We start from the raw sequence: 19,428 nt of genomic DNA, 5'->3' as shown, positions 1-19,428 counted from the left end.
ATTGGTCACATACACATGGTTAGCAGATGTTATTGCGAGTGTAGCGAAATGCTTGTGACCAATATGCAAATATGGAAATATGCTAATACTGTACACGCTAGAATGTGCCAATAGGCTCTCGCTAACTCATGCTTGGCTTTGCCCACCTCCTTGGTTGTTCTGCCCACTAGGATTAATTTGCTCCCATTGGAAACTACAGGTTGGGGTCTATCTTGGGTTAGTTCTAAAAAATCCCACTTTTCATGAGTCATGATGTTTCACAATGCAGTTTACAAAGGAGCATGAGGTTGTGATTAATATCACAACATCCTACTCAATTCAGATGGCTTATACTCAGTCTATTTAAAAATGTCATTAACAACAGATTACTTTTTTTTTTTTTCAAAATATGAATGAATTCATTTCAGAAGGCAGCATAAAAACAATTAAATTAAAGCAGTGGCAGTCTGGTCTGGTGGTAGTGCTGCCAAGTTGGGTCTACACATAGCCCCTTTGGGCATGGGTTTAAAACCTGCTCTATGACCAGTAACTCTGTCTCCCCATCTTGATCTAATCTATACCTATCCAAAAAGGAAGAAGTACTCTCCTTTGAAACAGTACAAAGTATATAGGCTATTGGCCTCTCAAATTTAACTCATGACCTTGAAGCACTTCCACTGCTTTTTTTCATTGTTCCCCTCTAATACGGGGGGAACCTGGTTCACCAGTGGGTGCAATTACTTGTCAGGTACATTAGAAAACCAGCAGGCTTCGGACCTCGTAGGGTAAGAGTTGAATACCACTGTGTAGTAGAGGAGGCTGGTGGGAAGAGGAGGACAGGCTCATTGTAATGGCTGGAGTGGAATAAATGGAATGGAGTCAAACATGTGGTTTCCATATGTTCAATGTGTTTGATACCGTTTTATGGATTCCATTCCAGTCATTACAATGAGACCATCCTCCTATTGCTCCTCTCACCAGTCCTCTCTGATGCACAGCTACATCCTTTTTAAACACTGTTATTGGACTTTCAGGAATGCCATGCCTAGCATAAGTAGTGAGCAGTGGAGGCTGCTGAGGGGAGGACGGCTCATAATAATGGCTGGAAATTAGCGAAAGCCCTCTGCATGTTTGATGTATTTGATACCATTCCACCTACTCCGCTCCAGTCATTACCACTAGCCTGTCCTCCCCAATTAAGGCGCCACGAACCCAAATGCCTCATTCCCAGATCACATACTGCAGGGCTGGGCTACTGTCCACTGGAATGGGTTGCTGCTGCCCTCTGCTGGTGTTTTGGTAAATGTCAGCCAGGACAATGACCCTTTGTTTCTTATTTCTATTTCTGGTGTGTTTTTATACTGCCTGTTATTCTACCTTTTTATTTTTAGTGCTACATTGATATTGATTACTGCATTGTTGGGTTTGGAGCTCGCAAGAAAGGCATTTCACTGTACCTGTGCACTTGTTTTGGCCGGTGTAGGCCGTCATTGTAAATAAGAATGTGTTCTTAACTGACTTGCCTAGTTAAATAAAGGTTACATTTGACATAAAAACTTGAAACTCTGTGATGGTTTATTATCATCACCCATGGTAAGAACATCCATGGGTGATGACTAATATTGTAGCCTCTGCCCAGTCATTCACCTGAAGCCGATTTTATTTTATATTTTTTGTTAATATTCATACAATTTCTCCTCCAATCCACTAGGTGGCGTGCATTACAGTTTCTATTCACAAGAACACATATCCTGTCTGCAACGTCAGCTTATTTTACCAGCTCTCTGGAAAAGGCTGTCAACTGAGAAGTTGGAAAATCTGCAAAAATGGTAAATATACTGTCGTCATATACTGTCAACATTAAACATGTTATGCTATTACTTGTCTTGTGCATTTCTATGTCTGGTGTTTGTTTCTTTTGAAATGGATGACGTTGGATTTGTGATATGAACTTTCACCGGTCAGCTGAATGCTAGGTTCCAGCGTGGTGATATGGCGCTCAAAGGCCTTACTTTGACATTTCCTAGTAATAAATAATGTCATGCCAATTGCATAACGTGTTTGTTGTTAATATATCGGCCTGCTTATCCTCCATGCGAATGAAACTGGTCATTGTGTGAAGAAGTCGTCAGTCGATACTCTTGCTTGAAAGTCCTAACGTTACCTAGCAAGTTAAGTTTGCAAATTGGCGACCAGTCTGAAGAAAAGTGTTTCAACAGCTAGCTGTTCCATGGAGATCGTACACTTCAGTAATATGTATTGCACGTTAGGTGAGTGACACCCATATGTCACCAGAAATATGCAATGGCAGCTGTCTCACCTCTCCTCTCCACAGGGCTTCGTGAAAGTAGTGAAAAGTAAGGCGTACTTCAAGAGATACCAGGTGAAATTCAGGAGAAGGCGAGGTGAATAATCATACCATTTTGTTTATGTAATGCACATTTACGAACCACGGACTCAATAGACTTTAAAACAGTGTTTAATTGGCATATTTTAATGGTGAATACTAGCCAGTCAACTTGTGCGTTACATTCGCTGCTTCTTAATGATGATTCCAAGATCTCTGAGCAATATGTAGTTGGTCCTTCATTTGCGACGGCTGATGTTTTTTTGTTCTTTCAAGACGGGGCTGAGAGAAGCAATTTAGTCTTGTAATTGTCAATGTCCTCTTGGCTAAGTTAACCCCCTGTTCCTAGGCCGTCATTGAAAATAAGAATTTGTTCTTAACTGACTTGCCTAGTTAAATAAAGGTAAAATAAATAAAAAAAATAATGCTGGCATACTAACCAGTTGTGTGTTTGGTGTGATTTGTCTTTGACAGAGGGTAAGACTGACTACTTCGCCCGTAAGCGCCTGGTCATCCAAGACAAGAACAAGTACAACACACCCAAATACAGGATGATTGTGAGGTTCTCCAACAGAGATATCTGTTGCCAGGTGATTGCTGGTGGGCTGTTGCGTGCAGACTTGGTGTGATTTCAACAACGGGAGACCAGATTGTCGCTGCTGCCTATTCCCATGAGCTGCTCAAATATGGTATCACCGTGGGACTGACAAATTACGCTGCAGCCTACTGCACGGGCCTTCTGCTGGCCCGCAGGGTAAGGGTAGCACACACACACACCCTATGACATGCTTACACATACTGAAGTCTCAAACAGAGAAGCATGCATAGCTACATGTCCTTGTACAATCCCATAGAGATGGCCACATATGCGCAAGCGTGCACACTGCGTGCTAAGATTTTCTGCTTTTTCTCAGTTCATTTTTCTGTTTTCATGAGGTAGATTGTTGACATCACTGTGATTCAACAGGCATGACTGCTCCTTGAGTGAAGTTGTATGTCAGGGTGTTGATGGCACCTGTGTAGCCAGTCATCTGCAGCTCTGCACTGGCAAAGGATACTTATTTTAAATGAAGGGAGAGGAATTGTTGCTGATGTTGGGTTTGGGGGCTTTTGACTAAACCCTTCCACCAGAGCCAGAACCAGTATCATTGTGCTGACAAAGCAAGACAGACCTGGGCTTTGTGGACTTTGTGTATAGATTTGATGCTAGCAAATGCTTATTTTTTTCTAATACACTGAACTCTTTGATTTTGTGGGGGTGTGTAAGCTGGTGTGGGGATATTCCTTAACTGAGTCTGATCCAGCAGCACAGTTAATGCAATGAATTTTCAGTTTGTCAAGATTCTATTGATTAAACGATATGAATTGTCAACAGGGGTTGCTGCTAAATTTTAGACTATATTTCTCTTAATGAAACATCTTTGTCTCCTCAGCTACTGAACAAGTTCGGCCTGGATCAGGTGTACGAGGGCCAGGTGGAGGTGACTGGAGACGAGTTCAACGTGGAGAGTATAGACGGCCAGCCGGGGGCCTTCACGTGTTTCCTAGACGCCGGGCTCGCCAGGACGTCCACAGGAAACAAGGTGTTCGGAGCACTAAGGGTGCTGTCGACGGTGGCCTCTCAATTCCTCACAGGTTAGTTTGACATTTTGGCAATTAACTTCTTTATCTACCCCACCATTCACCAGTCAGATGAACTCGTGGATATCATTTGTCTTTTCGTCTGAGATATTAAAACTAGAATCCTTCATTTTTATAGGCGCACTGGTGCTCCTAAATTAAAATTCCAAGTCACAAAGCAAAATATTTAAGCGGATGTGCACTTTAGAGGCGGCAGGTAGCCTAGTGGTTGGAGCATTGGGCCAGTTGGATCGATGTATGCATGGAGGAAGTTTTTAACTAGCGTTAGCGCAGTGACAAAGTCTATGGGAACAGCTGTTCCTGAGACCACCAGTCATTGCGCTAACTAACACTGGTTAGCGTTAGTCTGCAAAACTAACTCTTAACTTCCTTGATACTGGATGCAGAGATGTCAAAATGGTATCATGAGTTCATTGGACTCTGGGGGGGAGTAGATTAATGACTTCATGATCAAAATCACTAACTATCCCTTTAAGTGCAGCATAAAGCTGAATATGTATCCCCTTTTTTGCCCATCTAAGACTTGAAGTGTTCTATATGATCAACACAGAGGGGTAGAGGATGATAGTTCTCTCATAAACCTGTGGTGAAGGCTGAACACCTCACTGCGGATCCTGTCGGGAGATACAATGTGTCCATGTCTCTTCGCCGTGGATCTGTTTGTGTGAAGATTGATCAAGACCAGACCATCGGCCCTGTAATAAGACATGGCCTTTGTCATTATACAATGGGATTCTGGAAAAACTTGTTTTATTTGACTATTCAAAGTCATTAAATCAACCCAAGTAATCCAGTGTTGTACCACATCACCATCCTCTTCTCCTCAGCACAAAACGATTCCCTGGCTACGACGTGGAGGGCAAAGAGTTCAACACAGAGATGCATCGCAAACACATCATGGGCATGAACGTGTCGGACTACATGAGCTACCTGATGGAGGAGGACGAAGACGCCTACAAGAAAGTTCTCGCGCTTCATAAAGAACGGAGTCACGCCAGACACAGTAAGTCCGTTTGCACATCCCACTGAATTAGATATTAGAAGTGTAATGCTGCCAGACTGATGGTAGTTACTCCTGGTGTGTGAGGATATCAGTTGGTTTGGCAACTCCTTTCTCAGTTTGCTGTGTAAATTTGCTGCTTCTTGAGGATGATTCCAAGATCTCTGAGCAATGTGTAGTTGGTCCTTCAATTGCGACAGCTGATGTTTTTTTTGTTCTTTCAAGACGGGGCTGAGAGAAGCGAGATTAATTACCAGTGCGCTGAAAGGTTATTTGTCTCTGTTTTGTGACTCTCGTTCCGAAACCGCTACTCTAACTCTGTCTAAACAATGTGTCATTCTTTCAGGTAGAGGAGATGTACAAGAAAGCACACACCGCCATCAGAGAGAACCCAGTCCACGAAAAGAAACCCAAAAAAGACGTCAAAAAGAAGAGGTGGGTTTGTCACTGTTGCTGGATTTCTGCTTGGGAACACTTTGGAGTAGTGCTTCTTTATGATGATACAAAGTACGCTGAGCAAAATGTAGTTGGTCCTTCATTTGCAACGGCTGATGTCCATTGTCCTTTCAAGACGGGGCTGAGAGAAGCAACCTGTATACTGTATATCCACTTGTATTAAAAACATTTGAGCGGTCTGCCATTTGTTGTTTACTGTGCTGATGGTTAATGGGGGCATTGTTTTCTGTCGCAGGTGGAACCGCGCCAAACTTTCGCTGGCACAGAGAAAGGACCGCGTCGCCCAGAAAAAGGCCAGCTTTCTACGAGCACAGGAAGCAGAGGCAGCGGACGGTTAGAGGGACGGGGACCACTGCCCGTTCCAAAGACAACCACTGCACATTGGCTTAATAAATTTATTACAAATGACTTCACTTTGCTCTTTATGGAAATACTGCCAGTGTGGCGTGTGTTAGACATTTTGGGGAAATGAATGATAGACTTGATGGAAAACTTTATTTTTTGACAAGTAATTGTGTATGACAAAACGTATTGGTTATTACATTTCCTCAGACTGTCACTGCATACTACAGTCAGGGTAATCCACAACTCGGCTGACAAAGAAATGAAGATGAGACCACAGTGAGTGGTATGTGGTTTTATTGTGCAAAATCATGCTGGTTCAAACCTCAAGAAAACATACATCGTTCCCTCAAAATCAGCTGTGTGCTTCAGCTCCTTCAGAAACCGGACAGAGCTTCCTGTTTAAAAGATAGTGACCTTCTCGTTTAAAAGTTGCGCTTGAAAGAATGTAGAAACAGGAAGTTGAATAAAGCGAGCAGTTCATGTACAGTACCTCCTTCATACGCGATTGACTAATTCCAAGTTTTATAGTTCTCTTGTATATGACAAGTACTCATGATACGCTACACGGTTAGTGGAAAACTTACAAGTGAAAATGTACATGGTACACAAACCAAGAATAATGGCTCGTCATAGGCCGATTCAGCATTAAACAAGTGAGGGTGGAAATGTCCAGTGATGTGGACGACACCTGGGTACATTCCAATATCTCCTGAGGTGTACCCTCCGCTATTTCCCATAAATCTAAAAGCATTGGATTGGTTGAGGTATGGACTACAGGGAGTTTCCACCATATTTGTTATACCAGTAATTTTCTTTCAGATCAGAAGGGAACAAGTGCACACTGGAAAGGAGATAATTGGAACAATACCTTAGACCTCTATAATACTGTTTCTTCGGATAGATTCCTTGGTCACATTGAAGAAACCGAAATGTGCAAGTGTACTTCTGTGTAGTTCATAACTTCCCACAAATGTTCCATCTGTTTTTTCCAAGAGGGGAAAACAAGACTACATGAGCCCTGTCGTAAACAGCAGCTCTACAGTTATTTTCCAGCATCCTGAACAGGAATTACAATTATTATTCTTCCAATGAGTCAGGAAAACATAAAACAATGTAGTACGTCTTGAATGAACGATCCACCCATTTTGAATGTTATAGTATTTCTTGCCTGCTTGAACAGCAATAGCTCAGACACATTACCACATGAAATAACCCCTGGAATCGATAGAACATCACTCAGATGCACAAACACAATAATGTTCAAAATAGGTGAATCTTGCCTTTTAAGTATTTGAGGACTCGGTTGTGTTGTCCCCTCATCATGAGTCTTTAGTATGGGATATCTGTCTCCACAGCAGGGCCTTGAGGTTGTTCAGAATCAGGGAGTGCTCCATGTCCATCTGTCCTGCCGAGCCTCTGAGGGCCATGCAGGCGTACAGCTGCCTCTCTAACTCCTCCCTCAGCTCTGACGGTGCCCCTCTCAGAAGGTAGTCCCTCAGCGCCCCGCATGCCTTGGCCAGGTTGGGCTGGGTCACCTCCTCCCTGCATCGTTTCTGAGCCATGTCACACGATGTCCGGCAGTCCGGCCCCAGCACACAGTCGTCGTCCTTCTCGCAGTGCAGCGCGCGCATGGTTCGCCGGAACGCGTCCTCAGAGACGATGGCCCTGGGGTCAGTGAGGCGGAGGTCGTGGCGGTCCGTGTAGCCGAAATGGTTGGCGCTCAGGTCGCACATGAGGAAGCTGCCGTAGTTGCCGTGGAAAATGTCCTCCACCAGCTCCAGGAGACCCATGGAGATCTTGGCTTTGCGGGGCCAAGAGGGTGTGAACCACTGGTCCATGCTGCGTCTGGCCTCACTGGGGACCCAGGCCTCAAGTGGCCAGGGGAGGCCGAGACCGTACAGGGGGCCGTAGGGGACCCTCTCGGTCACGTACAGGTCCCCACAGAAGCCCAGCAGCCGAGGGGTGTGGCCCCGGTCCTGGAGGAGTAGGCCCAGCAGCACCTCATCCAACTGGAGAAGAGCCCAGGCTGAACGGGCCTCAGGGAGGGAGACGTGCCCGTCCTTGTTGCCGTCGGCGACGGTGAGGATCTTGGTCACCAGGCTGGCCAGGTTGGCCTGCTCGCCCAACTTTGACTTTAGACGGAAGGAGTTAGGGAAGTGGAGGTAGGAAGAAAAGAGAAAGAAGTTAAGGTGATGTTCTCATGCTCAATCTGGAGATTTTGGTAAAACTGATGGTGAAATAACAAAATCACTTTCAACAAAATACAAATTATAGTTGTAATGCTATGCTGTTGTTGCCATTGTGACACAGCATATACTAAAGTCAAAGCAGCAGGAGTTCCAGAACCTTGAAGTGATTGAAGACCATCTCTCTGAACTTCTTCACAGACGTGCCGCGGGTGGGTTTGTCAAAGACTGCAGCCTCCCTCCGGGGCTCCGGCTCTTCTCCTAGCTCATAGTGCAGCACCTCCCCCACCCGGCAGCGGATCACCCCGTCCACGTCACCCCAACCACCTGTGTAAACCTGAGGGCCCAGGCAAGGGGAACGTGAAGGACAACCACACCCAAGTTAGTAGAATTACATTATTATACACCTACAGTCGATAAGAAGAACCGATGGTTCTGACTTATTCTTCTGGACTGACTGCGTGGGAAATACTATAGTGAACTTCTACTGAAGACACCACACCCTTCAATAAAACCATTGGCTACATACTGGAACTTGCTGAAGTGCCTTCTTGAGTCGACATTAGGGCTGTAGGTCCCGGTTGTAGTAGGTTGTCCCAAGATGCACTGATCTAAGGTTGGTTTTACAAAACCTGGATCTGTACTTAGACTACTTGTACAGTACAGGGCTCTACAGTGCTACCAATAGCTTGTACAGGGCTCAATAAAAAATAAAAAAACTTATTTAACTAGGCAAGTCAGTTAAGAACAAATTCTTATTTATAATGATGGCCTACCGGGGAACAGTGGGTTAACTGCCATGTTCAGGGGTAGGATGACTGATTTTTACCATGTCAGCTTGGGGATTCGATCCAACTGGCCCAATGCTCTAACCACTAGGCTACCTGCCGCCTCAAGTGCATATCCGCCTAAATATTTTGCTTTAATTTAGGAGCACCAGTGCGCCTAGAAAAATTAAGGATTCTAGTTTTAATATCTCATATGTTTCATTGTGCTCATACATTTCTTTGTGAGCGCCTACATTTTTCAACAACCTGGTCAGCGTAGAGCCCTGCAGTACAGATGACGCAATCTGAATCGCTCTCCACTCCGCCCTTTCTCACCTGGACAATGTGAGAATGCTGTTCATCGACAACAGCTCAGCGTTCAACACTATAGTGCCCATGAAGCTCATCACTTAGCTAAGGACCCTGGGACTAAACACCTCCCTCTGCAACTGGATCCTGGACTTCCTGACGGGCCCCCAGGTGGTAAGAGTAGGCAACAACATGTCTGCAACACTGATCCTTAACACTGGGGCCCCTCAGGGGTGTACTTAGTCCTATCCTGTATTCCCTGTTCACCCATGACTGCATGGCCAAACACGACTCCAACACCATCATTAAGTTTGCTGACAACACAACAGACAGCCTATAGGGAGGAGGTCAGAGAACTGGCAGTGTGGTGCCCAGACAACAACTTCTCCCTTTACGTGAGCAAGACTAAGGAGCTGATCGTGGACTACAGGAAAAGGCAGGCTGAACAGGCCCCCGTTAACATCAACGGGGCTGTAGTGGAACGGGTCGAGAGTTAAGTTCCTTGGTGTCCACATCACCAACGAACTATCATGGTCCAAACATACCAAGACAGGTGTGAAGAGAGCACAACAAAAACTTTTTCCCCTCAGGAGACTGAAAAGATTTGGCATGGGCCCTCAGATCCTCAAAAGGTTCTACAGCTGCACCATCGCGAGCATCCTGACCGGTTGCATCACTGCCTGGTATGGCAACTGCTCAGCATCTGACCGTAAGGCGCTACAGAGGGTAATGCAAACTGCCCAGTACATCACGGGCCAAGCTTCCTGCCATCCAGGAAGTGTCGGAGAAAAGCCCATACAAATTTCAGAGACTCCAGTCACCCAAGTTATAGACTGTTTTCTCTGCTACCGCACGGCAAGTGGTTGCGGAGGGCCAAGTCTAGGACCAAAAGGCTCCTCAACAACTTCTATCCCCAAGCCATTAGACTGCTGAACAATTTATAAAAATCGCCACCGGACAATTTACATTGACACCCCCCCCTGTACACTGCTGCTACTCGCTGTTTGTTTGTTTCCTATGCATAGTCACTTCGCCCCCACCTACATGGACATATTACCTCAACTAGCCTGTACCCCCGCACACTGACTCGGTACCGGTGCCCCCTGTATATAACCTCCACACTGACTCGGTACCGGTGCCCCCTGTATATAACCTCCACACTGACTCGGTACCGGTGCCCCCTGTATATAACCTCCACACTGACTCGGTACCGGTGCCCCCTGTATATAACCTCCACACTGACTCGGTACCGGTGCCCCCTGTATATAGCCTCCACACTGACTCGGTACCGGTACACCCTGTATATAACCTCCACACTGACTCGGTACCGGTGCCCCCTGTATATAACCTCCACACTGACTCGGTACCGGTACACCCTGTATATAGCCTCCACACTGACTCGGTACCGGTGCCCCCTGTATATAACCTCCACACTGACTCGGTACCGGTGCCCCCTGTATATAGCCTCCACACTGACTCGGTACCGGTGCCCCCTGTATATAGCCTCCACACTGACTCGGTACCGGTGCCCCCTGTATATAACCTCCACACTGACTCGGTACCGGTGCCCCCTGTATATAACCTCCACACTGACTCGGTACCGGTGCCCCCTGTATATAGCCTCCACACTGACTCGGTACCGGTGCCCCCTGTATATAACCTCCACACTGACTCGGTACCGGTGCCCCCTGTATATAGCCTCCACACTGACTCGGTACCGGTGCCCCCTGTATATAACCTCCACACTGACTCGGTACCGGTGCCCCCTGTATATAACCTCCACACTGACTCGGTACCGGTGCCCCCTGTATATAGCCTCCACACTGACTCGGTACCGGTGCCCCCCTGTATATAGCCTCCACACTGACTCGGTACCGGTGCCCCCTGTATATAGCCTCCACACTGACTCGGTACCGGTGCCCCCCTGTATATAGCCTCCACACTGACTCGGTACCGGTGCCCCCTGTATATAACCTCCACACTGACTCGGTACCGGTGCCCCCTGTATATAGCCTCCACACTGACTCGGTACCGGTGCCCCCCTGTATATAGCCTCCACACTGACTCGGTACCGGTGCCCCCTGTATATAGCCTCCACACTGACTCGGTACCGGTGCCCCCCTGTATATAGCCTCCACACTGACTCGGTACCGGTGCCCCCCTGTATATAACCTCCACACTGACTCGGTACCGGTGCCCCCTGTATATAGCCTCCACACTGACTCGGTACCGGTGCCCCCTGTATATAGCCTCCACACTGACTCGGTACCGGTGCCCCCTGTATATAGCCTCCACACTGACTCGGTACCGGTGCCCCCCTGTATTTCGCCTTGTTATTCTTCTTGTGTTATTTTTTATTATTACTTTTTATTTTAGTCTACTTGGTAAATATTTTCTTCTTCTTGAACTGCACTGTTGGTTAAGGGCTTGTAAGTCAGCATTTCACGGTAAAGTCTACACTTGTTGTATTCGGCGCATGTGGCAGATAAAGTTTGATTTGATTTACAGTAACCCCTGCAGGTCAAAGGTAGGGTCTGTTACCTCACCTGGTGGTTGGGGCTGGTAGAGAGACATCTTCCCAGGTAGAGGGTGTCTTTGTCACACAGACTGCTGCAGGCCGAGCCGTCAATGATGCCCCTCCTGTATTTGTCACACTGACAAGTGGATGGTTGGTGTTAGTCTTTTCCTCTCCATTTATTTACTCAATACCATAGCGCTTAAACCACTTGTGACAGATTTTCATCTTAGTGATCTTATTGTTTTATTTCTATGGTCAGGGTTTGTTATATGTAAAATGTATGCTAGCATGATTAAGTTGCTTTGGATAAAAGCGTCTGCTAATTTTTTATTTATTCCACCGTTATTTAACCAACAAGTTGTCATTTACAACTGTGACCTATATTATATTGTTATAACCTGTGCATTACATTAACTGAGGGGAATGATCAAGCTGGTCAAACCTCACTCAAGAGTTAACTGCCACAGACTGCCACAGACAAAGTTAACTGCCACAGACTGCCCCAAAGACATTTATTTTTTTATTTTGTTTTATATATTTTTTTAATTTTACCCCTTTTTCTCCCCAATTTCGTGGTTTCCAATTGTTGTCTCATCGCTACAACTCCCGTACGGGCTCGGGAGAGACGAAGGTGGAAAGTCATGCGTCCTCCGATACACAACCCAACCAAGCCGCACTGCTTCTTAACACAGCACGCATCCAACCCGGAAGCCAGCCGCACCAATGCGCCGGAGGAAACACCGTGCACCTGGCCACCTTGGTTAGCGCACACTGCGCCCAGCCCGCCACAGGAGTCGCTGGTGCGCGATGAGACAAGGACACCCCTACCGACCAAGCCCTCCCTAACCCGGGCGACGCTAGGCCAATTGTGCGTCGCCCCACGGACCTCCCGGTCGCGGCCGGTTACGACAAAGCCTGGGCGCGAACCCAGGGACTCTGATGGCACAGCTGGCGCTGCAGTAACCACTGCGCCACCCGGGAGGCCCGCCCCAAAGACCTTTCACTAACTTCTTTTTCTGTTTGACGCTCGCATGTTACATGAACACTGGGTGGCAGTGTTTAGCCAAGTACGAATGAAATCAGTCTCGTGGTAGCAGTTCTGGTAACAGCAAGGGTCCGAATGCCAAATAGCTTGTCTTTGAGCCTTTGTGTCTGTAAGCTTCATAAGTCTCAGTGCTCTAACCCTCAACGGTTGAATGAGATGGATGATGTCAAAACAGTGGAGTATAAAAATGGGTGATATTGTATGGGTGATGCTCTTCACAAGGGTCCCCCAACCGTCAGCCCGCGAGCTGAATTTGGCCCGCGTATGATTTATTATTTTTTTACATTTTTGGACATAAAAGACCATAAAAACACCAGCAAATCAGCTGCAAGTTATTTACATTTTGGAAATCTGTTCCAAAGTATTCCCATAGAAGAGAAACGTATACAAATGTAAGCAAGGTTTGAAATGCTGTTTCAGTTCAACATAATGGGCTTCTTGAGGTCAATTTGCTCTGGCCCCCTGACCATCCACTCAGGAAAACATAATCGTCCCGCCACTGAATCTAGTTAATGATTCCTGCTCTGCACTACAGCAGTGCTAGTTCAACTACTAAAAATCTAATCACATTTTATTAGTCACATAACACATATTTAGCAGATGTTATTGCGTGTGTAGCGAAACGCTTGTGTTCCTAGCTCCAACAGTCCAGTAGTATCTAACAATTCACAACAATACACACAAATCTAAAAGTAAAAGAATGGATTAAGAAACCAACACATGTTCCAGTATCACAGTTGAACTGGGTCGTGACCTGGCTGGTCCAGCAGTTAGTACCGCCGATCGGCCACCCCCATATTATGTAGTCATTCCAATCTGTCCCATAGCCTGTTTGACACACTCCTCCTGTCATTTCTGTTCCCCCTAACGACTGTCTATCAATTAAAGCATAACAATATGAAAGTTGGTCATGAATATGATATGTCAGATGTGTCTGTACTCACTATGGAGTTCTTGCACTCATGTCCTCGGCACAGCTCGGTGTAGTTGGAATACTGGACGTAGATCACCCAGCCTCCCACGAACACTGTCAGCCAGGTGAGGAACAGGTATTTCACGCGCACAAAGGAGATACGAGCCTGTAGGGATCAAACAGAGAAAGTCGGTTGGTTGATTGCTTCATTCCCTTTAAATGCATGAGCATGCGTCAACGAGTTCTACCATGTAATGTTGTGAAATTATAATGTGCCGAGCACCTACCCTACATAGTAAACATCACACCATGTGATATAACTATTTGTATATTAAGTTCAGTTGGTTGATGTTATTTGATTGTCAATGCATCAGAAACAATGGATTTTTCACTAATTTCATGACCTGGTTAAGGTGAGCTATTCTGTTATGATTTATAACAGTGATTCCCAACCAGGGGTACAAGGACTCCATGGATACTTGGCCTATCCACAGAGGTACTTGGCCTATCCACAGAGGTACTTGGCCTATCCACAGAGGTACTTGGCCTATCCACAGAGGTACTTGGCCTATCCACAGGGGTACTTGGCCTTTCCACAGGGGTACTTGGCCTATCCACAGGGGTACTTGGCCTATCCACAGGGGTACTTGGCCTATCCACAGGGGTACTTGGCCTATCCACAGGGGTACTTGGCCTATCCACAGGGATACTTGGCCTATCCACAGGGATACTTGACCTATCAGGGGTACTTGACCTATCAGGGATACTTGGCCTATCCACGGGGGTACTTGGCCTATCCACAGGGGTACTTGACCTATCAGGGGTACTTGGCCTATCAGGGGTACTCCGGGCAGAGCACAATTCAGTTGGTGGAACAGTAACCGGAAAAGGTTGGGAACCACTGACTTTAAATATAACACACACAACTTACAGTACAAAACAATGGAGCGAGAACATAAAAAAACATGCCCCATTTAGCCATGAGACGGAAAAATGAGGCCGGCCTGGTCAATGGCAGTATACTCATTAATACTTCCTAATCAACACCGTCATGTGACCAACAACTGACAGCCCAGCAGTTTTTTTATTACATTATTTAACCTTTTATTTAACTAGGCAAGTCCGTTAAGAACAAATTCTTATTTACAATGACGGCCTAGGAACAGTGGGTTAACTGCCTTGTTCAGGGGTAGAATGACATATTTTCACCTTGTCAGCTCAGGGATTCGATCTAGAAACCTTTCGGTTACTGGTCCAACGCTCTAATCACTAGGCTACCTGCCGTATTGTAGTTTCCACAGTGATGGTGGGGTCACACATATTCAAGCTATTGATCTCATAACCACAGTGGCCCAACAATGTCCCTTTGAGACTAAACAACAGAGTTCGGGGGTTAAGCGTTGGATTGGTCCTAATGTAATAGAAGACTCGAGACATAGTTGTAAACCAATTGAGTTATGACTTCAGCTGTGGCATGTATGCAGACATAGGCTACGTTCAAATGTCCATACTAGCATACTAATGTTGCATACCCAATCAGGGATGGACGTTAAGGGCTGCCCCATTGCCATGACAATACATTGCTTCACACTAATTGGTATGCTAGTGTGTGGATTTTGACTGAACTCAAGCAGAAGAACATTTGAGGTGCCGATACTCAGCTCCGGTGATCTCCTGCCCAAGTCAAGCCCTGGGCTAATGGCTATGTCACAGGTCTCATATCATCTGACAAGATAACTTTTTAAAACTTTATTTAACCTTTAACTAGGCAAGTCAGTTAAGAACAAATTCTTATTTACAATGATGGCCTACCAAATGGCAAAAGGCCTCCTGCGGGGACGGAGGCTGGGATAAAAAATATAAATAAATGAAATAAAAATATAGGACAAACCACACATCACGACAAGAGAGACAACACAACACTACACAAAGAGAGACCTAAGACAACAACATAGCATGGCAGCAACACATGACAACACAGCATGGTAGCAACACAACATGGTAGCAGCACAAAACAGGGTACACACATTATTGGGCACAGACAACAGCGCAAAGGGCAAGAAGGTAGAGACAACAATACATCACGCAAATCAGCCACAACTGTCAGTAAGAATGTCCATGACTGAGTCTTTGAATGAAGAGATTGAGATCAAACTGTCCAGTTTGAGTGTTTGTTGCAGCTCATTCCAGTCACTAGCTGCAGCGACCTGAAAAGGAGCGACCCAGGGATGTGTGTGCTTTGGGGACCTTTAACAAAATGTGACTGGCAGAACCAGTGTTGTATGTGGAGGATGAGGGCTGCAGTAGATATCTCAGATAGGGGTGAGTGAGGCAAAGTGTTGATCGATGTGTTTGGTTTGCATGCAGTAATAATACTCCAGTCTCACAAGTTGAAACAGGTGAGATCAAAATTGCACATCTACTAGCTTCCGTCTGATAAGTAAAACAGTTGCAGTCAATGAGGTGCCAAAATGCTAATTGTGTTCGTGTTATGCAACAATAATGCAAATAATAATAGGTTTAAAAGACTTCACGCCGTTGGGTTGCACTTTGACTCATAGACAGTTAGCGGCTGTCATGTGTGAGTAACATTTATCCTACAGCTCATTGCTTCTAAGGGTCTACAGTATGCCATTTTCACGTTCCCTGACACTATTATGCAATAAAGGCTGTCATGATACCCTGCACCCCCCTACTCCAGGCCAGGGCTAGCTCTACAGTAAAAGCATCACTGCATAAGCCAGGCCTGCCACTTAAGTCACCACGGGTCACATCCACTAACGCATGTTTCATAATGCAGTGGCAGTAAAAATAGTAATATCACCTTTTATTGTTTCAAACACCTCCTTTGCCGAGGGTTAGTCTGTGCAGCTTGCACAGACTGTCTTTACACTGACGGAAATAATACCACTTGCTATTGGCCTTGCTCACTCCCACACTGCTCCTTGCTATCTATTTCTCTGTTGCTCTCTCTCATAACTGCTTCTTAAGGACAACTCTGAACTAATGAGTAAACACAGTATTTCCTTGCTGTGTTAGTGTGTTGTCAATAAACTTTTTTATAACCTTGCGTTGCTCAAAATAACTAGCCAGATGCTAGCAAGTGGTGTTAACCTCAGGAAAACATGGGGGGGGGGCTCAGGAATTCACACAGGGTGAAACATCATTTGATGTGGCTGAGAACATAGGTTGTTAGATGTCATAAAGACCCTATGCCAGACAGTATTTCCCTTCGCAATCAAATAGTACTGTGCCTATGTCAGCCAAACCTTTTGCATTGTGAAGAACTTACATGGCCTGCCAACAAATAGCGTTGTTGCTATGACAGTCTGGCAACACAGAAAAGGGGTTTGGTGCCAGATAGGTGGTGGACTGAGTACTCTGTCAACCTCTCAACCCACTTGTATTAATAAGTAGTCAAGGATCCTTTTATATCTAAACTAGCAAAAACAACAGCTATACTCCAATCTCTCTGGCTATACTACATTTAAAGTGTCTGCAATCCTATGAAAGTACAGACAAAAGGTTGAAACTGCTTAACTAAAGTGCCTCTATGGGAAGAAATATATATAAATAAATGGATTTGCTGAGCCACGTTTACATTTCCGGTGTCTGGTCCGGTCAAGGCTGTTTGGATTTATGGTCACCTCATTAATCACTGTAGCAGGCGTATTCTGTTGACCGTCCTGCCAAGAGGCCACATTCTACAGAGAGTAGTAATCTTGTTCTAACAAGGGTCTGTTCAGGAGGATGTAGTGTTACAGAACATTCAGATAGAAATGTGTATTGTAGAACAGATATGATTGTCTGTCAGATTGAACAGTGTGTGCTCTATTCGTTCTGATTATATCTGCAATGTTCAGAACATTTCCCCTCTCTGAATACACAACATGCTGTGTTTCAGCAGATGGTGGAACAACTGTTAAGTACAGCTAAACATGGAAATACAATATTATCATCTGCTATTGAATGCCCTCAACACACCCCTACAGCCAGTAGTCAGAAATGTATTCAGGAGCTTGAATAAGTTACATATTAGCTAAGTCTCCATGATATATGTAACAAAAGCAAAGCAAGCCTATCAGACATTGAGAGCAATGTCAACATTACCACAGTGATGGCTTGGGAACCATCGTGATAGGGCAGTGATGCGAAGCCTGAGTACACAAGCAACTCTATCACATCCAAGTGAGATAAACTTTTATACTATCCAACCCAAAACAAACTGACAGATAGACAGAAACACATATACACACACTGGGTGGCCCCTCTCTCCCTCTTCCCACTAAGCGTTTTATGGTGTAGTGGAATTGCAGGCCCCGAGTGCCCAAAACCCTTAGTTCAGCCATATTATCCAGTACAGCGGATTATTCTTGCTGTCGCACTGGATACACGTAAATCAAATATGCCGCTGGTGGCCTCAGGCAGGGACAAAGGTGACCCACATCCACCCCTTACTGTTGGACGTGACCTGTTATTACGCCATCACCAATTTGTAATGAAATATAAAACAATATTATGAAAATAGGATCGCAGGACTACATTGGGCCAATGAATTAGCCTACATTCAATAAGAGTGTATAAAGCTATAGTGTAGACTATAGCCATAGTCTAAAACATCATATTACAGAGTCTGGCATAATTTATTTCTGCCAGTTCTTTGGGGTAGCCTATTTTTCCAAACCAAATTGACGCACTTCATGGCAGCATGCAAGAATATGCATTACAGCAAAACAGTATTTTCAATCTCTAAATGTCTAGCTCGTGGCTGTCCTCGCATACATGGCCTTACTGTATAGGCTACTACAAAACCAACATTTGAGTCCCTTCAGAATTTTAAGAGGGTGCACTGTGTCCCGCGTGCGTAATATTGCTCGAGAAATTGTAGACTGAGCCCAGTCAATATAAAATTGTAAAACGGTTTAGAACTGTTACCTGGAAATAGAACGATTTATTTATCCAGGCACGTGGAAACAGACGCCTCGCCATCACAAGAATAGATCATCTCCATACGCGGAGCTGCGAAAGAGAATCCAAATAAATGGAGAATGCATTTCAGTGCGTTCCTATGCGTTCGAGGCAGATTCTATTAACACTGAATATATCCGTTGCAGTTATTCTTAGTTACCCTTTCGTGTAGTTACAGCCAAAGCCTGTCTCTGAACTGCTGTCTTGTCCGTGCAGCTGCTGATCACCACCTCACAAGAAAGACCACAGAAAATAAAGGCGCTGGGACGATTTTTTGGCGACGCAAAAGCGTTGATCTCCTCCGTGAAAGCAATGCATAACCATCACATTTCCTATGAAATTTTCCCTATGAAATCATTTGAATTTCTATGAAATCATTATACATTTATAAATTATAACTCCTCTCTCTCACTAATTCGGAATTTCATGAATGCTTGGATTTGCCATCAAATGTAACTGTTACAGCAGCTCGCAGTCATATAAAGCAACAAGGTTTCAGCCTTTCATTGTTACACAATGTAACAAAACACAACGTTACAGGACGATTTATAGTAACAGAGGTGAATAGTGTATGGCTCTCTATAGCGCCGACAAGTGGACGGTTGATTAATTAATATATTTGATTGGAATTAAAATAATATTACAAATATGAATAACTATAGGCAAGTCTACTACAGCTATACTTCAAAAGTATCCCAGAATAGTAGGTTGCCATGTCCACTATGCACACTAGAATTTAGTTGTGGGCTCACAAGCTGGATATGTAGTCTAGGTGGGACTAAACAATAAGTGTAGATCATAATACTTGGACAGGTTCTGACAGTAAAACATATATATTTTTAAGTGGGTCGTGGGTGGAAAAGTGTCCTGTCTTCATTTTCAAATGTATCTAGTGGGTCAAAGATGATTAATATAGTGCCAAGATTACATGTCTGCCTTTACAATGGGAGTCAT

At 45.0% G+C, this 19,428-nt stretch overlaps 1 protein-coding gene, 1 non-coding gene and 1 pseudogene across 3 annotated transcripts; 2 read left to right on the top strand and 1 right to left on the bottom strand.

Moving 5' to 3' along the window:
- Positions 1-1,818: 1,818 nt before the first annotated feature.
- Positions 1,819-5,831, top strand: LOC110508948 (annotated as a pseudogene).
- On the top strand, positions 4,476-4,599 carry LOC118944907. The gene has a single exon (XR_005040311.1). It is a non-coding gene; the product is annotated as a small nucleolar RNA SNORA26 (small nucleolar RNA).
- Positions 5,832-6,045: 214 nt separating the features above from the next.
- LOC110508946 (divergent protein kinase domain 1A) lies at positions 6,046-18,998 on the bottom strand. Of its 2 annotated transcripts, XM_021589872.2 has the most exons (6): positions 18,635-18,998; positions 18,442-18,525; positions 13,538-13,672; positions 11,577-11,684; positions 8,115-8,291; positions 6,046-7,900 (listed from the first exon to the last, which is right to left on the bottom strand). In XM_021589872.2, exons 2-6 carry the CDS (start codon positions 18,493-18,495, stop codon positions 7,088-7,090), a joined length of 1,287 nt encoding a protein of 428 aa, XP_021445547.1. In that variant the 5' UTR covers positions 18,496-18,525; positions 18,635-18,998; the 3' UTR covers positions 6,046-7,087. The 2 variants fall into 2 exon arrangements, with proteins under 2 accessions (XP_021445547.1, XP_021445549.1); XM_021589874.2 differs by lacking the exon at positions 11,577-11,684.
- Between the last annotated feature and the right edge of the window lie 430 nt (positions 18,999-19,428).

Source organism: Oncorhynchus mykiss, chromosome 28 (genome assembly GCF_013265735.2).
Source record: "Oncorhynchus mykiss isolate Arlee chromosome 28, USDA_OmykA_1.1, whole genome shotgun sequence".
Classification (NCBI taxonomy): Eukaryota; Metazoa; Chordata; class Actinopteri; order Salmoniformes; family Salmonidae; genus Oncorhynchus; species Oncorhynchus mykiss.
This window is presented reverse-complemented; position numbering and strand designations above follow the sequence as displayed.

Bases quoted from the DNA above. Each gene is read 5' to 3' on its own strand.
- LOC110508946 (XM_021589872.2), bottom strand. From the start codon at position 18,495: ATGGCGAGGCGTCTGTTTCCACGTGCCTGGATAAATAAATCGTTCTAT. The intron at 8,292-11,576 runs GTGAGGTAACAG...CTGGGCCCTCAG, and splicing joins CTACCAGCCCCAACCACCAG to GTTTACACAGGTGGTTGGGG. The intron at 7,901-8,114 runs GTTCTGGAACTC...TTCCGTCTAAAG, and splicing joins TGGTCTTCAATCACTTCAAG to TCAAAGTTGGGCGAGCAGGC.